The 26,675-nt window shown below is 40.2% G+C and overlaps 1 protein-coding gene across 1 annotated transcript in view; it reads right to left on the reverse strand.

The window, feature by feature from the left end:
* LOC108888405 (cGMP-inhibited 3',5'-cyclic phosphodiesterase 3A) overlaps positions 1–26,675 on the reverse strand; it is a 51,976-nt gene that overhangs the window by 14,609 nt on the left and 10,692 nt on the right. The window contains exon 2 of the mRNA XM_051078885.1: positions 1,730–1,975. Coding sequence (XP_050934842.1) covers positions 1,730–1,975 — 246 coding nt within the window. The remainder of the gene's footprint in view (positions 1–1,729; positions 1,976–26,675) is intronic.

Below are 26,675 nucleotides of genomic sequence, written 5' to 3' on the forward strand. Positions count from 1 at the left end.
ACACAAGCATCATTGCTCTGTGGTATGCTTGTCTCCTACAGCAGAAGAAAGATCTCTAATAGTGTGTAAAAGAATGACAGAGGAAGAAAGAGAGTAAAATGGAGACATAGGAGTGAGAGAGAAAGAGTAAATGGTGGTTATCAATCACTGCCTGCTTTTGCTATTATGAATTTTGTTATTGTGTGGTGATGTGGTTTTAAGGGCAGATCTGAAACATTCTGCACCGCATTATTATGCAACAATAATGTAGCTGACAAAAATAAAAGTAATCATCATGTTCACGATGATGGATTGCTACATGGCATCTTACAATAAGTCTGTGTTGCTTTATTTCCATGCTATAGTGAGATTAATATGTTACCACACTGTGGTTGACTGGAACGTGCTAGACAAATAGCCAGAACTGCTGGAGTTGAACAAGCAAAAGTTACAAATTGTTTCTGAGCTTTTAACAAGAAATGAAACAAAGTGTTTTGCTGTCCCCGTCAAGCTAAGCCAAAACCTGAGTAAGAAATGGCCCCCAGTCACCAACACTTCTGATTACCTTTATGTAACTGCTATTTCTGTCCTTACTTTCAGAGCTGTACGACAACAGGGCAGCACAACTGAGCTGAATCACCAACTTTAACCCGCTGCCACATGCAGACTCACAAATCCCCAATGAGCTAAAACGAGGCAGCATCTCATTGAGTTCCACTACATGGGTCGAGCGTTTGAGTGCACTCAGGCAGCGTTAAAGCTGCTAGTCACTCTCCTGGTAGGCTATCCTGCATTGCATCACACGCTTTATTTAGTTTCCTTGCCGCCTTAAGTGCCTGCATATATTTTGAAGCACCGGCCTTGTAAAACATTAAAAAGCTGCGGCTGGAAGCCTGTGCGTCATTGTTAGCTACATTAGAGCCCCAAACTACACCAGCACTGAGGGAGGAAATGGGGGTGATTTGTGCAGGAAGAGGTGTAACTCGCCGTGTGTGGGTGTGTGTATAGTAACTTTCATATAGTATACTTTGATATACACAATACATCTGATGTCTATAATTTTGTATTTTCCTTTGCTGATTGTGATGTTTGCTTTCTATTGGGGAACATTCTTAACTTTAAAGGGGAACTTCACCGATTTTACACATCAGTCTACTTACAGGACTTGGGGAGTCCTGCACTACTATATATGTAAAAAAAAAATGAAGTTGCCTCCCTTTTGAGCTCCACAGGGAGTCTGATAGGTTGCACTAGTTTGGACTGCAAGTATGAAAATGAAAAAAAATCTGGTGCTTAAGACTTAGAAAGAAATGAGGTTAGCAGATCTCTGTAGCTCAGTCCTCATCTCAGCTCGAGGTTAGTGGCTTGAGGCTTCATTAGCTGCTACTGGCATAACACATGTTGTGACTCCTCAGATTTATTTGGGGATCCTTTACTAGGCCTCAACCCTCAGGTAGGGAACTACTGAGCTGTTGATTTTCCTGATTGGTATTTATCAGCTCTGGACAACAGACTACAGCTGTGTTTGAGCACTATTTATGTAATTACAATGAGTCTTAAGGCTTCTCACTCATTCTGGGCCACCAATTAATTTTTCCCTGTTAGCTGGTGAGTGAACTTCCATCCTTTACATCCTTAGTCTTCTGAGTTTCAAAATGTGGTTCACACACTGGATAGTATCTCAAACACCCAATGGAAAAACACAAGAATGAACAAAAACAAAAACATCTTTCAAAAGACAAACATTTACCTTTGGAATGGCCAGTCTCTCTGTTTTTTCGGGCCCCTCCTCGGAGTCAGAGCAGGTGTGTGTGTCCGCGGGGATGCGAGGCCGGTGGAGCGGCTGGAGGCTGATCTGGGTGCTTAGGAGGTTGCTGACGGCCTTCAGAGAGCTGCAGGTGTTAGGGGGCAGTGACGGGTCTGCCAGCAGGTCTGAGATCAAACCATGGGCCTCACCCATCACCGCGATGTCCACCACCACACTGGTGCCTGAGGACTAGAACAGAGCGTGGGGGAGGGAAGAGAAAGACAGGGAGATAATCATTCTTTGTTCATCTTTTCTGGTATAATGCAATGATGATGCTGTGAACAAGCGTCACACCACACTGACGCACACAGCCTCTAAATCTCTATACGTGAGAGAGGATAGAGAGGAAGAGGATATGTTTGTCTGTGTAGTGGAGACAGCACGTTATATGTGTGTGCATCTGCCTTTATACAAAATTATTTAACATCTTACAGCTGAAAATAATGCTGGTAACATGTTGGGACAGCTATTTAGGTTGAACACAGTAGATTAGTAAGGAGTACTAACACTGTTAAACATATGATAGCTAAGTAAATGTCATTTATAGACATCTTACAATATCCAAATAAAGAATAAGCCACCTCACTCCTACCAAACCCACTCCAGCCTAAATTTAGCTGTCAACGATTCAACCTATTGACTGGTAAGCCCAAGGGCTCATCGATGTCAAAGGTCAACTATGTGTGGTTTCACTAATGGATTCCACCGTTAATGTCAACATGTGCTAATCAGCTCCTCTTTAGCTTATAATCAATTTCCTCACACTCTGAAACACATGTACCCCCACTCCGCACACACACATTTATACGTGTACAGTATGTATAAGTACATGCATGCAAAATTTTGCATCTGTAGTGAGCAAAGTCTATCCATATAAATGAGTCTGGAGGAAGCTAGGGACACAATTTGTACATGAAAAAGAGGGACTTGATATTGTAGAATGTGGATGTGTTTGTATGTGTATCTGTTTCCAAAAGAAGATACTATTCATTTTTTATTTTTCACAATTAAAATTATACAATGAATATTTGAAGTTATCAGCGATGAGTTAAATTGTGTTTGTAGGATGTATAGTGTGTTATTTACTTATCAGTAATGTGGAAATGTCACTGACCATTGATTGACTCACTGTGGTTGAACACATAAAGCTGAGAACAGAGCTAAATATTACTCTAACTATAAAGATAAGACTTTTTAGCCAGAAAGAGGGAGTAAGGTTAGGTGCAGTGGGCAACATGCTAAACGACTAGTCAACTATAAGTAGACGTGTGTTAATAGGGAATCCCCCAAAACCTTGCAAGAGCACATATACAAAACATACTACTGCTGCAACGTCTATGGAAACTGTGAAAAACAAAAATCAAGACTAAATTTCTACTATGTTGCTGTCTCTACTATTGACAACTTGAGCAAATCACAACCAAACATAAAGTGCTGTTTATGTACAATTTAAAAAGTTCTGAAATGGAAATAAAAGGCTAGCCAATGGAACAATGGCTGTACGTGAATCTAGACATTCAAACTGGCCCTGATGTTTTCTTGTGTTCCTCTCCTGCCCTCCTAATGCATCCCTCTCTCCCCCACTGTGGCAACACATGATCGCTCCATCCAGAAGCCTTCACTCTCCCATCTGCCTGCCCCCTGAGGCTACTACTGTAGGTTTAGCGACTGGCAATAACCTCTGATTTTGCCACTCTGCTTGTATCTGTGCCAAACTTTTTTCACTTCGGTTGTGGTTTTTCACATCCTGAGCCTCAGAGTTTTATACTTATACACTTTGACCTGCTTGGGTCCTCAGTTAACTCACTTTTTCTCCAGCTCACATACGTATGTTTGTCTGCAGAAGAGCTTAATCTTATGAGGACAAAGATAAAGATGTGCTGGTGAGGTAAAGGGGGAACATAAAAGGTAACAAGAGCAGAACCACCCCTCTGTATTCAAACAAAGTGACAGATGATTCTCATAATTTGCTTCCTTAAACAGATTGTATTAGCTCTTCAAACATGTCAGGGCTCAGGGCTGTGATGTGATGAGTAAATGCATCAAGCACATAGGAAGATAGTTTCCTGGAAGACCACATGTCTGTATGTGTGCATGTGTGAGTGTGCATGTGTCACCTCAACCTGAACAAAACCCATTAGACCACTCCAGAGCTTTATGACATCCTGCTATTGTGACATTCACCCATTACCTGGCAGTAATGGACTCTGTTCAGCTAATGTCAGGGAGAGAGTGAGATAGGGGGAGCTTGGATGTGTGTGTCTGTGTCTGTGTGTGTGTGTGTGTGTGCGTGCTGTTGCAGCTGTTTTTATAGCACTTTCTCTGTTTGAATACTGATATTTGACTTTGCAGATTTTAGCATTTTTCCTTAGAGTTTAAAAAAACAACAACAACCTCCAGCATGTGTGTGCATTAGCAAGTGCATTCAGTGCAACATGCATAAGCATTTTCAGCTGATCGAGTGCTACAGAGCGCTGTTCTGGGAGAAGGCGAGGGAGAAGGTTATCGATTCCTCCCAGCATAAAGGCCCACAGGAGACAGCAGGGGGAGCGATGGTCAATGAGTAAATCAACAGTGGGCACACGCATATGTGTGTATATGCACATACACACACGCAGGCATGCATGTACCAGAATTGCCCCTTGGGATCAGTCTGTCAGGCTTTCAGGGTAATACAGTACATGCAGCACACAGAAAGATGAGTCATAACCCCCAACAAATGCAGTGCACTGTAACAGAAGACTATATTAAACACTGGTCTGTGATGATGTACACAGATAAGTAAAATAAGGTCTGTGTACATCAAGCTCCTAAGAATAGCACAACTGATTTGGATCACTATCCCGGCCACGTGACATCATCAATGTTAAAAGGTAAACCAATATCTATTCAGAGTGGGGTTGGGCATTTAGATGGATACATACAATGTGTAGTCACACTTTAAAATTACATTAAAAATGATCATGACATTGAGTCAATACAGCATCAACAAAACCAGCTTTATAAGAGTTATTGCTGAATTATTTATTGAATTCAATCACATTATATTATTTTATTTTTGTTTGCATGTTTGTTTTTTTAACCAAGAAAAGTAAGAAAGCAGCAGTGAATTAAATCCTACACCACCTGAAATCCCCTTGGTAATTTTTCTTAACTCATTATCTTTGATCATTTAAGAGGGTGGCCTAATGCAAGGAGCTTGAACAAAGAAGTCCACACACAAAATCAGGTAACTGGATTTGAAATCTGTAGGAAGATAGCCCCTGCAGTTTTGATTTCAATTAACATGCCTGAACCACACACACTGTGTGACGATTCCCTTTGAGCACACATGCATGCCTATGTTATTATCATGGGAATGTACATTATCATCACACTCAAGTTTGAAGCCAATTCCAAAGAAATGGCAACAATTCAGATATTGAACCAAATTTTCACTGCTGACGCTGGTTCTGAAAAATGATGGCGTTCTTCTCTCTCTCACTCTCTCTCCCACGCTCTATTATTTTTCCTCAAGTTTCCTTTTTCTTGTCCTCTTCCTCTTTTTTCCTCTCACATATCTGCTATTTCCCACTGTTTCAGTTTTCCCTCTCTACCACCATCCCCCAGCCCTCTCCTGGGAGGCAGTTAGGGAGATATGTAGGCAGATCAGGCATAAAGGCAGATGGTGAAAGCAGAGAGAGAGAGAGAGATAAAGAGAAAAAAAGACTGAGGGAGAGATAGAGCGAGAGAAAGAGTGATAGACACAGAGCAAAAGAGGAGCTGAGTCCACAGGCAGGCCATGGCCAGTCAAGTGAAAAAGAGAACAGCTCACTCTAGCAGGCCAGCTGAGCTCCTCCACAGTCTCATCTACAACAACTGTAAATACAGCGATACAGTGAGGGGCTGCCCATTGTTTCTGTGCCACTACACCAATAGTACAGAAAAAGTGTCAAATATGTAGAATGCCTTTATACCTCTCTCGCTTTAAGAAGTAATGCTGAAGCAGTAGTGGCCAGCCAAGCCAGAGGCCAAGTTCATGCTCTGGATACAGACGGATGATTACAGAATTGCAAACAGTTGCAGGATCCAAGAGCAGGAGCGCCTCACAGTTACAAGGCTATTAATCCTCATCAAATGTATCTATTGATTTGTCAATAATGACTAGCAAAGTACGTGTTTTGGAAGGTTTACAAGAAAGCTGAGATGTGTTACTTGAGGTTTCTGTGGTGGCCAAAACTACATTCGTTTGTAGCTGTCATTTTGCGACAGATCTACCTTTCTCCCATATTCACAATGTGTTTAAAATCAATAGAAAAAAAATCAATAGATATTGATGCCATTGTTCTTTAAGTTTGAGTTGAAGATAGTGAAAATATGCAGACCATCGTGTTGTCTTCTGATAACACATCCACCCTTACAAGACATGCTGCTTAACAAATGGTATCCATCAAAGAACAATAGTGGCACTAAATTTTTCAACAGCAGCTTCACTCTCTTGCTTATGAACACCAGTCTCTCACATGTGTAACTGACCTAAAAACTAGGCTGTTTCAAGAAGCTTAATTTAGACATTGCTTCAAGATGTCCTATTTAAACCATCTCATCATCGCTGATTAAATGGCTGTCCTTTTTCTGCACACGTGCGCACACTCACGTTCACACAAAGCACACGTAGATGCACATACAGCGCATTAAACAGCATACACCCAGACCGAAGCCGAGAGACTCCCAATCAAACCAATACTGAACCTGTTTAGGAGGATGTGTGTTGTCCTGATGGCGTCCCATGATACTTGCTGAGTGCCTCCTCTGCATCATTCGTGTTCAGTTTGAACACAACCTCTCAAACCCCGATCTTGCTATCTAGATTCCTATAGATGATACAGAAGCTTAACGCTCTCTTTCCTTCCTTCAACTGTAGTTCAAATGTCACAGCTTTAAGAGTCACAATCCAAAGCAACTGACATTTCAATAATGTAACCCACAAACACTTCCTCGCACTCTCCTCTCCTCAGCTCTCCTCTCCTCCGCTGTTTCATGAACCTCCCTCTGTCCTCTCACCCGCCCCTGCCTCTGCATCTGCCAATTGCAAATGTTCACCAGTGGTTCAGTGATGGGAAGACCTGCAGCACACAGAAATCAGCTGTATTGAAAATACCTGGTTGCTAGGAGACATCGGGACAAAGATCAAAGTGACTCGTCTACGGACCATAAAATAGTTGTTCGGGGCTCAGTTGGCCACAGTCATACTACGCCCACTACTTGTCAAGTGTTTCCTGTGATAGCAGGTGATGCATGACAACCGAGCAGCGAAAACTGTGTATTATCACAACAGGGCTTTCTATATCAGGAAACTGAGGTACATATTGATTCATTAAAAGTCTATTAAGATGTTAGGTTTGTTGTTGGCTGAGGCTGAAGCTGCATGTCCAGTACAGAGAAAACTCTGGACAATATAGATATTAAATCTACACTGTAATACATAAAAAATATGAATTGTATTTGCTTTGCATTACATGCTTATGACAATTATATTAATTTGCCCTACCCAAATTAATAGAGCGGGAGTTGTGAGCATTATTAGAGTTTAAAAACAGGGAAAACTTAATCTACAATGCTGCTGAAAATAAGTAAGTAATAGATGCCATCAGAATAACAAACATGAACTAATGATCACCCACTTTCCCTTTAATCATTTTCTTTCCCCCTTTTGGATGCAGGAACATTTTTAAGTAACATGTAACTAGCTGACACGGACACAAAGTTGAACTGCACGTTTCATTTTATCCTGACATGAGTTACTTTTGTGACAATGAAGACAGCAAGTCAAACTTTGAAGAACTGCTGTAGTATAGTATGTAGAATAGTATATAGCAAATAACAAATGCCATTTTTGCTTGAAACCTCCATTTCTATTGTAAATGCACACTTCTGTTACTTGTGGTGTTTTTCTGCCACTAAAAATACATAAAGCCGCTTTTAGTGTTATTTCCTGCAGTTACAATATGTTGGGTGTATCAAAAAAATCTTTCAAGACTTTCAAGATTACCACAACATCCATATGTTTATATGAATGTTTAAAAAAGCCATTTCACTAACCACTTTCTCATCCCCCATTTGAGGAAACAAAGAGTTTTAGGTAAAGATTGACAAATTAACCTGGTTTAGAAGAGCAGGAACCTTCACAATGGCCACTAAAAAGCTCACTCACTTAATGCTACCACAACAAAAATCTACTTTACAGTCACTCAGGCAGTCGACCAATCTTCAAATATGAACACATTTTTCTCTCTCTTAAAAATGTCCCACAGTAACAAGTAAAGTGCTATTCTATGACAAGCTGATCAGGCTGAGAAAAACACATCTTGCACACATCACACAAATCCTTCCTCCCCTTTCCCTCTTGGCTGCACTGACCTTGGATCTGCTCAGAGCTCTCTTGTAGTCCCATTCTGGCTGGCACATAATCTAGAGACAGAAGAGTAAAAACACACTGCTGTTAGCACCCTGCCCACTCCGAGACACTATAGAGTACTATCTGAACACAGAACCTCTTTTCTCTTCTGTCCCTCCTTTACTTACTCCTCCCTACATCCCTCTCTCCGTCAGCCCATCTAAAAATGAAACAAGAGCAGACGTTGGTGATGAGGAAAAAGAAAAGGACACATCACCCTGAATGCTGGAGGGCTGATCTACATAAGGCTCCACGCACCCCTTGCCCATCACCACCCTCTAGCTCTCCTCTCACTGCAATGATTTTTCATTTTTCGTCAATATGAGAAAAGTGTAATTCAATTTCACAGACAGACGATGAGTTCCTGAGTGGCTTTCCCCAAATATGGTTGCTTTGAAGTTTTCTGGAAGACACCTTTAACAGAACTGTTTCCTCCTGGTTCCAGTTTTTGTGCTGAGCTAGACTAAACACAACAAATCCCAGACTGATCTACGGACACACAAGGATGAAACAGATAGGGATAGTCTTAACTGATAAGACAGCCAGCAAGGGTATTTCCAAAAAGAAGGAGTTCATTTAAAGCTGCAGCAGACAACTAGTGGCCCCAAATGGCAGCAAAAGGCAACTGTTTGAAACGCTTGAAGACAATGCAGAAATCATGGAATGTGATATCAATAAAGTGTGCATTCCTCTGACCTACATTTCATTTTACTAACAGCTGGTATAGTGGGGATACAGAAATCCTACTTAGACTGACTGGAGAGCTAACAGCTGCTTTGTTGGAGCAAGTGGAGCATTTTGCCTTTAAGTTCTGTATGATAATTTCATGTATAAAGAGAGGGCCTTGTCCTCGTAACCATACCTGACAGCTGAGTTTAATTTGGAAGCAATGGCATCTCAGTTGGGCTCAACAAGATGCTCTTCTCTGTTGCATCCCCACTGCGTGACTGGGACAGAAAAAATGAGTTTATTTTTGCATTTTTTTTAAAAAATTCTGAGCAGTGTAGCTTTACACCGCACTGCATTAAATTATTTTTGTTCCTTGCCTCACAGGGCCTGTCACCACAACTAAGAACAAATGTTGACATAATAATCACCGGCATGTGACCTTTTTAACGTTCTGTCACTGGATTTAAAATTGCAACTAAATAACAAAGCCAATGCCAAGTATTGTGTTTTTTTGTGGGTGAACCTGAGCAGGAGATTGAACAACTGAAGGAGGGAAACTGAAGAACTCAGATCAGTGCATCTGAGTGTGCTTGTGTGTGTGCATCAGAGCTAAGACTCCAGGCAATATTTTTTTAGACAAATTTTCAATAATTTTCTGTAGTGATTTTTGTAGCTGAAAACCAGGTATCACTTCAAAATTACATGCAAATGAATGAGAGTGCATCATACATGATAATGCCCTCCCACAAATTCCCTTAGCAGTTGCATAGTGCATTTGTAGCATACTTGAGGTAATAACTATATTCAAAACCAATCACTGTTGCATTTAAAAGTGGTTGTGGAAATCATTTTAGCTATGCTACTGGTAGATTGCTATGATGATGATGATGATATCTGGTGTTGGTGGTGTTATCCATTATGCTAACAAGCTAGTAGCTAATTTGAAAATGCTGAACCATCAAGTAGATCCCCTAGATCCCTTGATCCTTTTAAACAGCAAAACAACACACTCCTATATTTTAAAATATCAAAATGATACAGAGTGGAGATTTGATAAACTCTCCTTAAACATACAATGTTACACCGACACTAGCTTCTTGTTAGAAAGTGGCGTCCTATACACTTGATTGGTACCTAGCTAGCTGCTTGAAAATGGCGTGAGCAATTAGCTAGGTTCCTCAGAAAGACACCCCTTTGCTGGTACCTTTGAATGAACAGCAAAAGACACAATCCTCTTTTAAAATATTAAAATGGTAAAGAGCCCTGTTCAGAGACACTAGACTGCAAATTTACCAGACAAAAGCTAAGACTTTTGTTCTGTAGCTTTGACAACGCACAGAATTTTGTTAATTAGCTTCAGCTGGGCATTTAGCTCATTTGTAATATTATGAATGTGGTCACAACAAGCACTGTAAACTGTTGTTCAAACAAACTTTGAATAAAACTCTCAATGATATTCATGTGAGGGACTGACATATTTACTTTTAATGTTCAAATATAGCTATGGCTGTATCTTCCATTTAACTGACTGCATAAGGTCAGTGCGCAGAATGTTTCTTGTCCAAAAAGAAACTTAAACTTTAATGATAGATATTGCTTAATTTTCTCTAATAATTATTATTATTTAATTACTGGTCCCAGGCCTGTAGTGTGCATGTCTGTGTGTGTCTGTGAGTGTGTGATGCGTCTGGACTGCCCTAGCTGTCATAGTTCATAGGCTGATGTCATAAAATGAGATGACCTGACAGTGCAACTGTCATCCACTGGAGATGACTTTGCGTCTTGAATGGCAGATGAGATAATCTGCCTAATACAGTGGATTCATGTTTTATTTGAGCCCCTCAGGATGGGAGGGAGGTTGTTTGGAAGTATAAAAGCACTGTAATGCTGAATCACTGTACTCCTTGATCATGTAAAACATGTTTCATTTTTAAATATTCTGTCTGTAGCTCTTTTGCTTATAATGCTTGTTTAAGAGTCAGGTTAGTAAACAAGGTGGTAAAGTAAAGATGCTGTTACGGTGCTGCACCGTGGCAGAAATCAGAAACCAAATGAGTCCATTTTCTCTCTATTACAATTTACACACACATTTCAGCTTCTATCATTTCTATCCTTCTCTGTGCTATGCTGTCCCTTGATTGCTTCCATTACGCCTCAAATGCACTTCTCATGTCAAGTCTATAAGAGGCTGGGAAATCACAGAGGCCTAATGCACTTCAGAGCCACATAATCTTTGACAGCTCCATCATTCAGTCTTAAGTAGACTGCTACTAATTTCACTCGTGCAAATAAAAGCATAGCTTATCAGTATACTCACATAAGTAGATGTCAACATCATGTGCAAGTAGAGATGGTTTATTTTAACCAACACACCTCTGTGTTATATTGCTGGGATATCCCACACATGCATGAACACACTGCATGCTGCAGGGGGAGCTCTTTTTGTTTACATGAACACTGCTAGTCTCAGAGGTGCTTTTGTGGTATGCAGAACTTAAATCTGTTCACAGGGACAAACTCCCTTATGTGCTAAAGAAAAATATTTGACAGGAACTTAAAAACTAAACGCTAAATGGACACCAGAAAGCATTTAAAAACAGCCATGATTTTAAACAACTGTAAATGAATTGTAGGTCAATTTTTTGATGCATATACCAAATGGACACAAATTCTCTCTGAATTCATAACAGTTACCACATTTCTGGACATGTGACAGGAAAATCTGAAAACATCTTTTTATGTTCACTTTCCCTCAGAATCTGTTAGGTTCAAAGGAGGTTGGAGTCACAGTGCTAACACAGATATACCTTAGTATGTTTAGTTTCACCTGACATGCATGCATTTGGAACTGAAAATAAGAACCACTGGTCAAGCTACAACTGCAGAACAGTTGTCACCAGTTACAAATTAGAGTTTTGTCCTAAGGAGAGATTAAAAATCAGATGCTCTCAGTTAAACACAAATGTATGAAATATCGCAGTCTATTATACAATACATATTAGTTACTGTATGTTAATTAACTAGTCCTAAACGAACACTAAATAAAGTCAAGTGATGCATATATCCTTCATCAATCTCATTATTACAAGATAAACACCATTCCAAACCATAATTATGAAGCTTTTCAGATGTTGTGACCTACTTCTTATTATTAAAAAAAAATCTGCCCGTAAGCTAAAAATAAAAAGAGAATTTTCTTTGGCAGCCTCGTAGGCTTAAAGAAAACATCCTTGTTTTGCATTGTAAAAATTACAAATTTAATCCACCACAGGTACAACATGGAAATACAATGTATTTGTGTCTGTTTTGACAACCTCCATGTTTTTCCTTGAACTGCTTTTAAATACTTAACATGAAATCCACTCTGACAATATGAAGCCATTTGGGATTATTTACAGGAGCTGCAGATCTTGCTCATACTGTGTGGCCCGACCTTAACCCTAGGTTTTTATTTAAAACTGACAGCTGTGTGTGTGTGTGTGTGTCTGTGTGTGTGTAACTGTGCAAGTTATGACATCCTATGATAAAGCCATGTAAGGGCTGCTAAAGGGACAAAAGATCTGCCTGGATGAACGTCTGTGAGTCTTCACACATGCACACCCACGCACTAGCACACATGCGAAGGCACAAGCACACGCAAGTGCACAAGCGTGCAACAACATGCACGTTAACACACACACACGCTCTCTGTTTGTCACGACACAGAGACTCCACTCCTGAAGAACGCAGCAAGCCAGACCCAAACCCCTACTGGCCAGCAACTGTTCTTACTAGATCCCAGTTGAGGCAGAAAGGGGGTGGGGGTGGGGGCGAGTATAACACATGTATAAAGAGAGAAAGAGAGAGAGAGATTTATAGAGTGAGAATTTATAGCAGATATAGTTCCTCTATCATTATGTTACCTTACTGAATTCCTGTATAATGTGAATGACATGAAAACAATGAGAGACACAAAAGGAGTATATAATGTATGTGAGCAGATATATCATTACATCATCTCACCTTATCTAATCTCACTACTCTCTCCATCTCTTCTGGTGATATAGTGGTATTCGTAGCAGTAAAGGGCAAAAAAAAAAAAAAAAAAAAAAAAAAATGCTGCTGCTCTTCTTTACTCTAATGGATGCAAGTGATTAATATTTTGATGAGCAATATTTGATTATCACTTGTGACTGTGATGACTGGGTAAATATGTTTTCTGATATTAATATGATGTGCAAAATGACAGTTTCAAAAATCTAATTGATGTTTAGTGCAATAAACTGTGCTCCACAATTATGCATTAAATTAGACAAAACAGTTTTCCAGTTTTTTCTATAATGTTTGCTTGGAATTAGTCATTTGGACAACATAATTGTAAAATTATAAAATGATATGATCAAATTATACCAACAGTCAACTGTGCGATGATTTTTAATTATTGCTCAGTACTACTGTGATAAGATAATGTACGATGATCTGAGAGAGCACCTCACAGACTTTTGTCAGGCTTCTGACAAAGGCTTGTCGTTGTGTCGTGTTGTTGCTCAGCATCCACAGATCAGTTAAAGCAGATCGTTTCATTCATGGTACACCAAATAATGCTTTATATACAAACTGATTCATAGTGACCTCAACAATCACCGTTTACCCACTCAACACAGCGAGCTTGCCACATGGATTTGGCTTGCCCGTGTTTGCATGGTTGGCCTGTGTGTGTTTATGAGACTCTGTGTGTGTGTGTGTGTGTGTGTGAGAGAGAGAGAGAGAGAGAGAGAGAGAGAGATGGAGAGATGGGACTCCTGGGCTGGATGATGATGACTCACCCACCCACACACACTCACACACGTGAATTCAGACATGCACTCATCATCGTCATCACTCAAAACCATGTTAGCGCTGCTCACTGATGCTAATTGTTCCCAATCACGGTATCAGTGGTCCTGTCAATGTACTGTGAAACCAGACCACACCAGCGATTGCTTATTGATCTCATTACATGCTCACGTCACCCTGTCAAGCGAGCATTTGTGTGCACGTGTGAGGTGCAGATTGAAATATCCATCAGATCTCTACACCTGAGCCAACAACACCATAACTATTTATTTAAAATGAATGATCTAAGCATGTAATCAATACAAAACATGTGGAAACATGTCCATTTTATTTACAGAATCACGACTACGATTCTACAGCCATGCTAGCGCTTAGCATGTGAGCTAAATGCTAACATGCTGATATTTAGCAGTTTTACAGTTTACCCTTGTCACCATGTTATCATGTTAACATGTGCTAATTAGCATTAAACATACAGCACAACAGAGACTGATGGGAATGTATAATTGGACACACATTGCCATGCTAAAAGGGTACATGGCTAAAAAAGTTAATTTAAACATACTTTTTTAGATTAGTAAAACTGTTCTACTTATTATATTTGACCATAAAAGGCAATCCAGGTTCTTTTACAGTTTAGAAGTAGTTTCCCCAATGCAGGCTACAAATTTAAATTGACTTTCACTGCTCAAAACATTTCTTATTCTTTAACATATTTGAAAATATCAGTCAAACAAAAGTAAGACTATATTTGCAGTGATGCAGGCAGCATAGAATTGCTGAAACTCAACAACCACAACTACTAGCGTACATACAGCACAAAGGTCAGATGGGTAACATCTAGACACTTATCACTTATACACTTAGTTAAAACTGGAATGACACAACAAGATGAGAGAGAAATTTTGCATATGTCTTACAATCTTAATTACAAGAGATTTACATTTGTCATATATCATTAATAACTAGTGTGAGGTTCCCTAAAGGTTCCCAGTAAGATGACACAGTTCACAGTAGCTATTAATAAGTAAAGCAAGCTAGAAAGCTGGGGGAAACACAGCTTTTGAAAGTCTCTCTCTCACTATGTAGTATATATACAATATAATGTATGTGCTAAAATGAAAAATGACTAAATGCTGACAGAAAATATACAGTTTTGAATTGTAGAAAAGCAATAACATTATTTTCATCATTTCATTTGTATCTCTACCATGTGAATGGATTATGCTGATGGCAGCCACCAACATAGACTCAGGCAAGCATGTGTGTGTGTTTCACAGTGCAGTTGCATGACCAAGGCTTTGCATGTGTTGTCAAGTAAATGCATTCATGCATCTGTCAGCAAATTGAGATTTGTACATTGCATTCTTTCATTAGCTGTAGCATCTGATCATGTGTCCCATGGCATGATGCCTTGTATACATTAATGTGTTTAAAGCTTAATAAAGCTGCACCATGAGTAATAAGACAACACGCTCTGAAGAACAACACTGTAAATTAATGAAACCACATGGGCATTAAAAAGGACCTGAAGACACATGGACAGAAAATGACACACCAGTGTCATCTGCCAAGAGGCAAAATTAGTAATTAGAGATCAATGGCAGTAAAGCTAATATTTGCCTGATGTGGCCTCAAGTTCATGATCTATGTTTTGGCTGTTGATCTTATGAAGTACTTTAATCATAATGCTGCACTAAAACTATGCCCAAGGTTCTTTCACCTTCACTTAATACTGTAGTCACTGATGATAGATATGATGTAGTATTTTTGTAATGAACAAAATAATGCTGCACAGTATAAAACCTCGCATTCCCAGCATAGGAAAAGAACAGGAGCCACCTCAAGCCAACTGCACAGTATGATACCTGTGTAACACCACAGTGACCAATGGAGGCAGCTGAACATTAAGTGAGCCAAAGACAGATATTTTTGACAGGAGTTGACAGACCAAAACTAGGACAAATCACCAGTAAATAAAAGACATTGCATTCACCGGAGCCCAAGAGCACTTGCTTTGGTAGTGATACCAGTACCTTTTTCAGTACTTTACTTTGCTTTTCCTCATTTTTCAATTTCACAAAATTAGCTTAACTTCTCAAATCCATGTTTACAGGCATCTAGCCACTAACATTTATATAAAAGATGGTTTCATACTCAAAAGGTATTAAGGTTTGGTTGAGAGTCATAACCAGACATATGTTTTTAGATATGTATGTTCAGAGAAAGTAATTTTATCCAGTCTGTGACAGCAAATGTGGCTAGTATAAATATAGTCATAAACAGACCACAGGGACAGCCCTGCATCTAAACACTTATCTAGCACATTTACATATTGTTGGATATGTTTGACCTTTGAAAATTGAGAATATAGAGATATGTAAACCAGTTAAGTGATTTTGCTTCACCATTTCCACTGATATCCCAGTGCTGTATCTAGCTGTATTAGGAAGGCAATGTTGCAAATTAGGGAATTTTAATCTGTAAGTGGTTTCACAATTAACTTCCAGATTAACTTTCCAGATGAACTATATTATTATACACTGTGTATTGCTTTGGAAATATCAAACCTTCCTGTTAACTGAAAAACATCTCTGCCTCTCTTTGTGTTGGACATTTACACTATAAAAGATTACCATGGCAAACTAATCATAATTGGTAGAAACAGCACAACAGCACATCGCTAATCTCCAAAACAACTAAAACCTAGAGCCGTGTGTCCCTCATTGAAAATCAGCTGTTCACATGATTGTATTGCAATGAATGAAGGGGTGAGTGAATGGATGAATGATGATGCGAAGAGTAATGATGATAGCATAAGAGTAATAATAATACTAACAAAACATACAAGTTTAAATTCATACCATTCAAAACTGTTAGAATCGTAGCAGCGTGCATTCATACTGTTGAACCATCTCCTTGTCATCATTACTTCACTAAGTGAGCTGCATCACACGCAAACGGGCCCTCATGCATACACAAATCTCATCTGAAATGCACACACACACCATTTCATCCTAGTCTTCCTCCTCCCATCCCTTCCTCTCTCCAAGGCTCCGTGGCTAAGTGGAATGCTTTTCCCTCGTGTTGTTGTACCCATGTTAGGCTACTGACGCCAGCTTGTCATTCTCTACTCCTATTACTGTGAGAGGGGAGTGCATCACAGCTCCCACAACTCACTTCTCTCTGTCAGCTTTCTGCTCTCGCTGATTGACACTGACGTTGCCAGGCGTTAGTATCTCGGGCTGAGTCCCATGGGAACACCACGAGTGTCCAGACACTGGTCTTCCATTTGGAGCTACATGCATAATGACTTATATCCCATTTTGCATCTGTACTTCTTGAAGTTTTGCTCTTTCATGTTTCCACTCCGAAATATTCCAGATGACACTTTTTAAGGAAGATGGCTGATAACAGACCTCTCTGCTGCTGTCTGCCATACTTAAGATTTATGGCACAAATATTTCTATGGAAACACATTGCCTTCATCCATTCATCCACTGGAAAGGTTGCCAGCCTATGGCAGGGCCACAGTGCATTCACAGAAAATAAAAATGTGACGACCTCATCTTGTTGTCAAGCATCACTATGTGAAAAGACAGAGCCATTCGGGCACTACCTGATTTAAATTGCTTTTTTAGACAGTGAGAGATGGTTATGGGTGGTATAATGGGTGGTATTATTATTAGCTGTGGTTTCTTTTTTTTGTCAGTCCTATATATCCATATAATGAATATGACCTTAAATATTAATATCATTAAGTGCAACAAAATATTTAGGAATTGTAAGTCTTCACTTATGGATTCAGAGAGTTACACTGTGGGCTACAACTTGTGCCCTATTTATTTATTTATCTATATATTTATTTTTGCCTATATTTGTTTAAACTTAGGGAAATTAAGTACGCTGAATTGGGTATTATGTATGCCTAATTGGCTACAGTCCCCTTTTAGTATGTATTTTGGATGGAGCTCAGAATCATGGGACATACAGACCGTGCTGGCATTAGGACCCAGCAGAGAGTGTTGAATTGTTGTTAGAACTGATCACCGATGCATGGCTCAATACAACCCATGCTGGTAAAACATTTTTGTTTATCTTTCTGTGGTATCATGCTGATCAAGGTGGTTGCAGATTTCAGAGCCATGTCCTGCAGCTGTGTGGGTGAACTATGGGTGTACAGGGGGTTTTATATTACTATATAAGCAGGAATAATGTCTATATCCAAAGTTATAAAGAACTTAAACCAATATTCTTTGCAACAAAAACACTTTTATTTTTAGATTCTAGGACTGCCATTTGCAAAGCCCACAGGAAACAACCATTTTATGGCTGTTTATCTGAGCTGTTTCTCCTGGGAAACATTAACCCAGACCCCTTAGAAGAGGCCTGTAGATACGAAGAATCCACTAAATAACATGAGGACGATATGATCATTTCTCTACATCACTTCTTGGTGTCTCACCCAATGATGCATACAAAGGCTAATCTATAGTCCATACAAAACTTGTGTCTCTTGTTAGTGTGTTTGTTTCTTGTGTGTGTGTACACAAAAGATAATACTTAGTAAACACTGGTCTGAGAGACAGACAACAAAAAGAAAGACACTGAGTAGGAAATTTGAAGGAGAACAAATCCATAGAAAGAAAGCAGCTCTTCTGGGTAGCCTTGTCTTCAGGCTATACCAAAAACACTCAGCATGTTTCACACCAGAGCAGCTTCATCCAATAAGGACTTACTCATTGAATTCCTTGTTGAATGAGCTTTGAGAGAGAGGAGAGGGTAGGGAAGGGAAAAAAAGCAGGAGGAGGATAAAGCGAGAGAAAGATGTTGGAGGAAATAAGCTGAATGAAAGAATGGAACACGTTGACATTAGCACAAGCCTAAAGGAACCAAACAGGCCACACATACATGTATGTGTGTGTGTGAGACAGAAAGAGTGTGTGTGTGTGTATACCATTCTGTACACACATCACAGCCCAAGGCCAACTCCTTCGTCTGCTCTTCAGATGAGAACCAAGCGCTCACTTTGTGATGCTTTACCTCAGCACACAGAGAAAACAGGGTGCCATTTATAGAATGGATCCAATTATTTCTGAATATTGAAACTTGACCTGAAATCAACACTCTACTCCTCACCTGGTTAAACAAACCCTAAAAGAGAGGTCCTGATAAAGCATGATGCTTCAACCTGCTGGTTGTTATCTGGTGCAAAGTGGTGCATTTTAAAAACAAGTGTTTTGTGTTCTATATTCCCCCCTTTTTTTAACGCTCTACCTGCATGCTGAATAACTAATTGTAATCATTCTGACAGTGGACTGATTTGTTTAGGGTGGTGTTAGTGGTGTTTCCTGTTCCCATCTCCAGCTTGATCACCTGATTGACAAGCACCTGTGCTGCCCTGTGTGCTGAGCCTATATAGGCAGGTCCTTTTGTTCAGGTCTTGCTCACTCTCTCTCTCTCTATCCTGCTGCGGCAGCATCTTTGTGGTGCTTGGTGCATGCTTTTCATTCATTTATTCATCTATTTCAATAAACATCCGTGCAGTAAACTTCTAGTGTGTAGTGGCCATTATTGTGTATGGTTCTCGAGTCAGCCAGAACATAATAATGGGGGTTAGTCTGGGATCTAAACCTAGTCCTTTAGCTTGGGATTAGTGAGGTCATTTATGTGTTGCCATATTAGGTAGTTTTTGAACTTTCCCAGTTGAGTGAGCCGGCTGGTACTGAAGAGAGCAGTGTCACTTTATTATTTTTGCATGGTTGCCCTGGTCTGGCCCTTTGCATGCTCGGGTACCACACTGAAGATACATAGGGAAAGTAAGGTAGCAAACCATTTTAGGTAGGTAGGTACTGGGTAAGTTGTAGAGCAGGAGTTCAGACATGTCAAACTCCTGCTCAGTGCACACAATGATCTCTGTGAAGCCTGCTCTGTGTGTGTATGAGCTGTAGTTAAAAAGCATTTGGCATTTAGTGTCATGTGTTCACGTAAACTACTAAATGTACTTTGATTTGTATGCCAGTTTTTGGTTGCTAGCTGGTGTTGTTAGCTGTGTTTTCCTCTGTGTCTAAGTGGTGCTAGATGTGCAGCTTTTTGCAATTCATTGTAGTCCCTTTGCAGATTTGGACTATCTTTGTATCTTGGAGTATTTTTTGTTTTTGAGAAATTGGTGGTTTGGTGACACATTGTACTGCTTTGTTTGATAGGCTAGTGTGGCTGCATGCTAATTTGTTGTTCACATAAGTTAGCATTGGATTTTGTGCTGTCATCGTGGTGGTGCAGACCTGCAGCAGACCAGTATGGTGTTGGTGTTTGGTACAATTCAAGGAAAGATGAACTTCCTACAAACAATATAAATGCTTTGGCTGAGCAGGGTATGTTACATGAAAAGGTGTTGAGGTGTTTCATGAGCATCCTTGTCTAGAGGAGGAGAGCAAGCATAGCAGGGTGAGCTGTTGCAGGAGCAGGAAGTAAGACAAGAGCTGTAGGACTGAGAGAGCTGGAATTAAAGCAGCAGCTAAGAAAACTAGAGGTAGAGACTGACAGTTTTTACTTTGCATGATGACAGTTTATGTTGTAATTTTTCAGCTAAGGACCAGAACCTCGATCACGCTGATGAACATGGTTCTCTTTACTCCTTCCACCGCGCTGCTGCCAACTCCACACAGATTTAAAACACAGCACATCCCTAGCTCAAAAGGTCAAGGGTGAGAGAAACCACACATCTGTAGAGCTGAAACTGGTCTGGCCGCAGCTTGGATGATTGTGAATTCAGAGAAGGCATATCAGGACTGAAGCCAGGCAACAACACAAGCACACATGCACAGGGACACACGCACACATCAGCAGTGTCTTACATAACACAGTGAGTGATGGCAGCTGAGGACACAATAATACTGCCTTTGGCATTTGTCCTGTGAAAGTTGGACAGAGAGGAAATCGGGTGAGTGGGAGAGAAAACAGAGAGGGACAGGCAGACAAAAAAGCGACAGAAAGTGAGCGAGAGAGAGGCAGAGAAAGGCTGAGAGAGGGAAAGAGATACAAAGGGAGAGAGATTTTTTTTTGACTACAGATGCCCAGGGCCTCAGGCAAAATGCCCCGAGGGAAAATATTACCCAAATTAATGCTGCAGTCCAGTCATTTTCATGTCTTCTCAGTTTTCTGTTTCATCAAGAGTCGCTAAGGCTTTTCCCCATAGACTATGTAATGCAGCTTGAGACTATGAAATAATGCACCAAAGTAGTTTTTACATGACTATATTTCATGCACCATTTGAAACCCCTTCAAAGCTTAAAGCGAATTCTTCTCAAATACAAACTAAGTAAACTCATGAGGTGAGGTGTATTTTCATCAAAAGTTTTCAACTATAATGCACAGATGATAGATCTGCAATAAAGTTAAAAACTATATATTTACTGCTCAGAAATGGCTGGATGTATTCAGGTATGTACATTTCTCCAGATATGAGAAAGAGGTACTGGGGAAATTCTACTGTTGAATTTAAGACAACTCGTCCTAAGTGTTTCATCATAGTTGTAATTTGCATGTTCCTCTTAATTTAAAGACATGAGATCAGATGGATCCCACTTTATACCGCAGGGACCTCTGATGCAGCCTTACCTAATAGCTGTTTAGCTTTGCCCTGGATTTCAGATGTCAGGCTTTCAAAAATGTGTTACATCCCAGAATAAGGGTTTTAGGTTTTGTAGCAACAAATGTGTATGAAAACGTCTTCTCCTCATTGTTTGCGGTTGGGATTAAATAAGAACAACACAGACTCAGGTAAAATTTCTGTGACATGTCTGCCCTTTGTAAATTAAGACATCAAAGTCTGAGTGTGTACTGTAGTGGTGTGTCATACGTGTGATAACAACTAAAGTGTTTTTTGTGAGCACCAAAAATAACTCCTATATTAATAGACCAGGCAACAGATTTGGGAATTAGGCTCCAATCCTTTGTTTTGGTGTCAAAACTCCCCCTTTTTTCCTTTGGATCAAGATTTGGGTCTTGAAGACCTGTTCCTTTAATCCCTATATAAGATGAGAAGTAATAAAATAAAATTCTGTAACTGTTATCAAACTAACACACTTTCAAGATAATTGCACAGCATCATAAAATGGCAAAATATTTGGTATTTAATGATATATGTGATAAAATAAACATGAGTCCAACTGCAATAAAAGATGTTTTCAGTATGAAACCAATCATTAAAAATGTAAAAAAAAAAAAAAAAAAAAAAAAAAAATGTTTTAACTGAGCAGAAACGTAGTACATTAGCACGATGTAACAAAATGAGTCCACTGGATCACCCATTGGAAAAGAGGGCCCACTTCATACTGAAATATGCCTAGCAAGTTATTTTAAACATCAGAGGCAAGGTAACATTGTAGTCTCTTATCCATCATTTCATGGTCCACTTCCCCATCATTATAATATCTTCAGACCCAGTTTCAAAGGAGCAGGTACGTCAAAGTCTCTTGAAATCATTTTACCTCTCAGTAATGTTCTCCTGTCCAAACTGAGCGCAGCATCTAAAGACACAGCTTTTGCATTTTTCTGTCCAGATGAGACAACAGGTGAACATATTGTCTCTCGGCACAGACAACCCCTGGAAATTAGCTGCTGTATGTACGTCATCAATGTGTTTCTGTAGCACGCGTGTGCATGTGTGTGTGCGCGGCACGTATGCGTGCATTATGAGGGATAATGGAAGGGAAAAACACTCCCAGATGCATGTGATGCAATTATACCCTTGATTATCTGATTGGGTAATCTACAGGCAGGCTGGAGGCGTCCAAGACAAACACACTGTCGGCAGACTGTTGACCGAGCATAAACCACTAAGAGGGACACACACACACACACACACACACACACACACACACACACACACCTGTATTTGAGCATGTGCTCAACGATGCACAGTGAACACCAAACAGAAGCTGTGATGAAAGCAGCAGTGATTTGCATTCTTCACAAAAAATTGTATTTGTTTGTCTCCTGTACACATAGTAGAATATACTCTGTGTGTGTGTGTGTGTGTGTGTGTGTGTGTGTGTGTGTGTGTGTGTGTGTGTGTTTGTTTGTGTGTAAACAAGCTTTGTATTGTGGAAGCAGCTGAGGAAACCAAGCTCTTTATTGTGGTGCAACACTTGTGACAAACTTACAGTATATACATATGGCTGACAACAAGTGCGTGTGTGCTTGTCTGTGCACAAACGAGAGAAAGGCAGACATCGCTTGACTGGGTCAGTGATCTAATCCATAGTGACACTTCAACTCAATCTGAATAGAGGTCCTGCTTTATGAGGACACAGCACATCTGGGAGCTTTACCGAGGACGAGTTCTGCGTATGTGTGTGTTTGTGTTCATTTGTGTACAGTGTGTGTCCCAGCAAGTGTTTTTATGCAGTGCTTGTTATGCACACATAATTAACTATGCGGACTACCCACCAAAGAAAAGAAATGAGGTTTAACGTTAATCTTGCCATGAGGGCGTCTGAGGCACAGTTTGTGCAAATTGGAGATTTTCACAAAATCACTATTTATGACTAACGCAAAAGAGCAAGGGTTAAAATCTCTTTTTAGTGCTCCTTAAAGACATCAGATCATCTTCAAATCTGTATTTGGGGGAAAATGTCAACAGCTGGCACTCCAAAACCCCAAACATATATTGTAATATATTGTTCTTGTCTTCACAGTCTTGTAACTTGCTACTTTAGCGAGTAGTCTCATTCACTCCTAGTTATTTTGTCAGCTTTACAATTCTTGATACCAGAGCTGCAGCACTTGAGTCCAGTCTCCATCTTGAGATGTTTTTTTTCTCTGTCATCTTGGTTTTTCAGTGACAGGTTGAACTCACATAAGGTTTACTGAATCACTGAGTTTATGAGGTGGGAGTGCTAAAGTGATGTGCATCTATAATCTCTGTTATCTATGTAAGGGAACAGAGGTTTAGGAGAAACTCACGTCATGAAAGGCAAGGTAGTGAGGGCCAAAGGAAACATTTAAATGAGGATTCTTACACATGTCCCCAGAAACGGTGTCACTGTGCAAGATTACTGAATAAGTAATGCCCTCTGCTCCAAGATCAACTACTACTGCTTTTAAAGTGTGAGGCTGGCGTTGTTTTAACTTTTTGTTACTGTCAACAAAAGTTTTGCTCAGCTGATGTAACACCTGAATTTCCCTTGCAGTTTTTTCTTAACTTATGAAAATGCCAAAAACAAACAATAAATTAATCTTGTTAATTAGTCTGTGTAGCCATAGCCTAATACAGCCTCATTCACAACATCATTCAGTTGTTTTCTACTGGCACTTGGGCACATATTCTTTCCTTATGAGGACAAAGACCAGTGTAGTTTATTCTGGAAAAACAACACTACCAGCAGATTTTTTTATCCTTGGAAAGTACAGTATTTCTCTGTTTTGGGCTGACCTACTGTCTAAGCTCAGACATGTTGTTCACTGCTTACAGGACTTTGCTATTATGTTTTTCCCTTGTTTTACAACTAGTGTGCAAAATATCTGGGTCTGACTCTGCTCACTATGATGAGTTCAGTATACAGCAAACAACAGAATAGTCTGGATTTCTGGTTGTGCCATATGAGCTACAGTGTGTTCGTAGAGGGAGTATACATGTAACACAGAAAACAATAAACTGCACCATTATAATGAGGAAAAATGTCACCCAGTGCAGCAGAGTGGCTCTTTTAAGTGTTTCAAATAGCTTTTTGGTGATAATGGCTCAGAGGCAGGTATCAAGCTGATGTTGTTTCTTAACAGGTTAAAGTCATTGTTTGTCTCTTTTTCAAGGCTTTGCTAATAATTATAAAAAGATAAAATAAAACCAGAGATATTCTTCAGTTAGCTCAGTCAGTAACACTGCAACACTGTCGTGCTACTGGCCAGCTCCCAGGTATGTCAGGAGGTGTTAACTAAGTCTGCAGACCAAGGGCCCAGCTGTGAAAGAATACATAGAAGAGTAAATGCCAACCATTCCTGCATAAATACAGTTTAAATATCTTGCCTCTTATTCCCTTACTCATTCTAGGGTTCCCAAACTGCCTGTTCTCCACAGAGAAAAGCAACTGGTGAAGACGGGGAGTCCCTAATTACACTGTGAACTGAGACTGACACTTTAGATTTTCTTAAAAGCTCAAACTGACAAATGTCATGAAAGTAAAGCACTTACACAAAATAGTCAGAGTAGAAGTGTTTGTAACTCTACCTTGCTGAAGGACCATTACATATGTGAGAGTGTTTACTGTAGAGCCAGAGAAGGACAGACAGACGTATGGACAGATCTAGATTCTGCACATCAATGTTGCCCCCTGCCCAGGCCAACCCCAACCCCACCTCTCACCAAGCATATTTTGGAGCTAAAACACACCATTGAATCGTGCAACAAGGCAATCCTTGTCCAAGGCCACCAAACCTCATGTGGACAGCCAGCAGAGAAGCCACTGTATGTATGTGTGTGTGTGTGTGTGTGTGTGTGTGTGTGTGTGTGTGTGTGTGTGTGTGAATGTGTGAGCACGTGTATACAGTAGTGGCCGGGGCCAGGTTAAAATTATTTGCTGCTGCCTTTCAGCAGCAAGCCGTGGAGGTTACTCTCACACACTTTTTTTTTGTTGCTCTTGCTCTCTTTCCCTGGCCTTCTCCTCTCTCTGTGGGAGCATATGGCATGGAGCCATATTCACATTACGTGGAGACAAACACACAAAAACGCACACAAGCAGTGTCCGTCGCACAAGCCATATGCGATGGACGCAAACTTGCCTCAGCAGTGCGTCTGTGAGTCCGTGTGAGAGCTCGGAGCGATGGGGTGTTTAGAACGGCAGCAGAGAGGCTGAACACAGGGACCAGATAGTTGTCCTTTTACCATCAACACTTCTGCTGTGCTTGGCAGCAAACCTCCTCTCACTCCCCCTCTTTTCCTCACCCTCCCCAGCAAATCTTTCAACACTCTCTCTTTCCCCTCCTCTCACTCCCGCCCTCCCTCTCTCTCTCTCACGCAGTAGCTCCTGCATTAGGTTCCCTCAAGCTAGATTGCCCCCCCCTCACATACACACACACACACACACACACACACACACACACACACACACACACTCACTCGCTCGCTCACTCACCCGCATTTGGCTATTTGACTTCTGCTTGGGGCTGGATGCAGCCTGTGCTAATGCCAGTGTGTTCTTTTCTTTCAGTCACTTCTCTTTTTTCAACCCATCCCTCCATTTGTCCTCCACTATCTTTGATGTATGTCACTCTGTCCACCTTTGCTACTTTTCTCATCGTTTCTTTTGAATGAAGTGCTCCATTCAACAAAGCTACTGCTGCACCTCCTGCCACTCAGACCTGTCTACTTAATTCCTCTCTCTTTTTTTCTGCCTAATTTCTCCACATCTCACCCCACTTCTTCCCCACATTTTCTCTGCTCCACATTACTCTTTGAAGGCTCACTTTATTTATCTCACATTATTTTCATTCTCCTCCTCTAGCAATGAACAATCAGGAGTCCCTCAGAGCAGGCCAGCTGATATTTCATCCGATTATGCGCTGCTGCTGCTGCTGCTTTTGGCCTCTGATTGAATTTGCATTCATCTGACTTTTTGTACTATCTATAACTGATTTACATGCATTTTAGATGAAAGTATAATCCTTTTTCCTGTGTTTCCTACTGAGACTGACGTAAGTTCCCAGAGAGGAGTGTATACATATTACCTGCTACTTGTTATATATAATCTCCCACTCTACCTTTTTCTCTACGCCTGTCTGAAACAGACACACACAATCAGACAAGGAATGTCTTGTGTTGTTTGTATGATGTGTTGTATGCATTTGCAATTCATTCTTACATTCTTTGATCCACTTTCACTATTACCGGTACTGTGTTTCGTCCAGCATGTGAAATGTTGTTTGCCTCAGTTCCAATAGATAACGTAGCAGCATAAACAACCTTACAAA

This window comes from Lates calcarifer, linkage group LG21, assembly GCF_001640805.2.
Source record: "Lates calcarifer isolate ASB-BC8 linkage group LG21, TLL_Latcal_v3, whole genome shotgun sequence".
NCBI lineage: Eukaryota > Metazoa > Chordata > Actinopteri > Centropomidae > Lates > Lates calcarifer.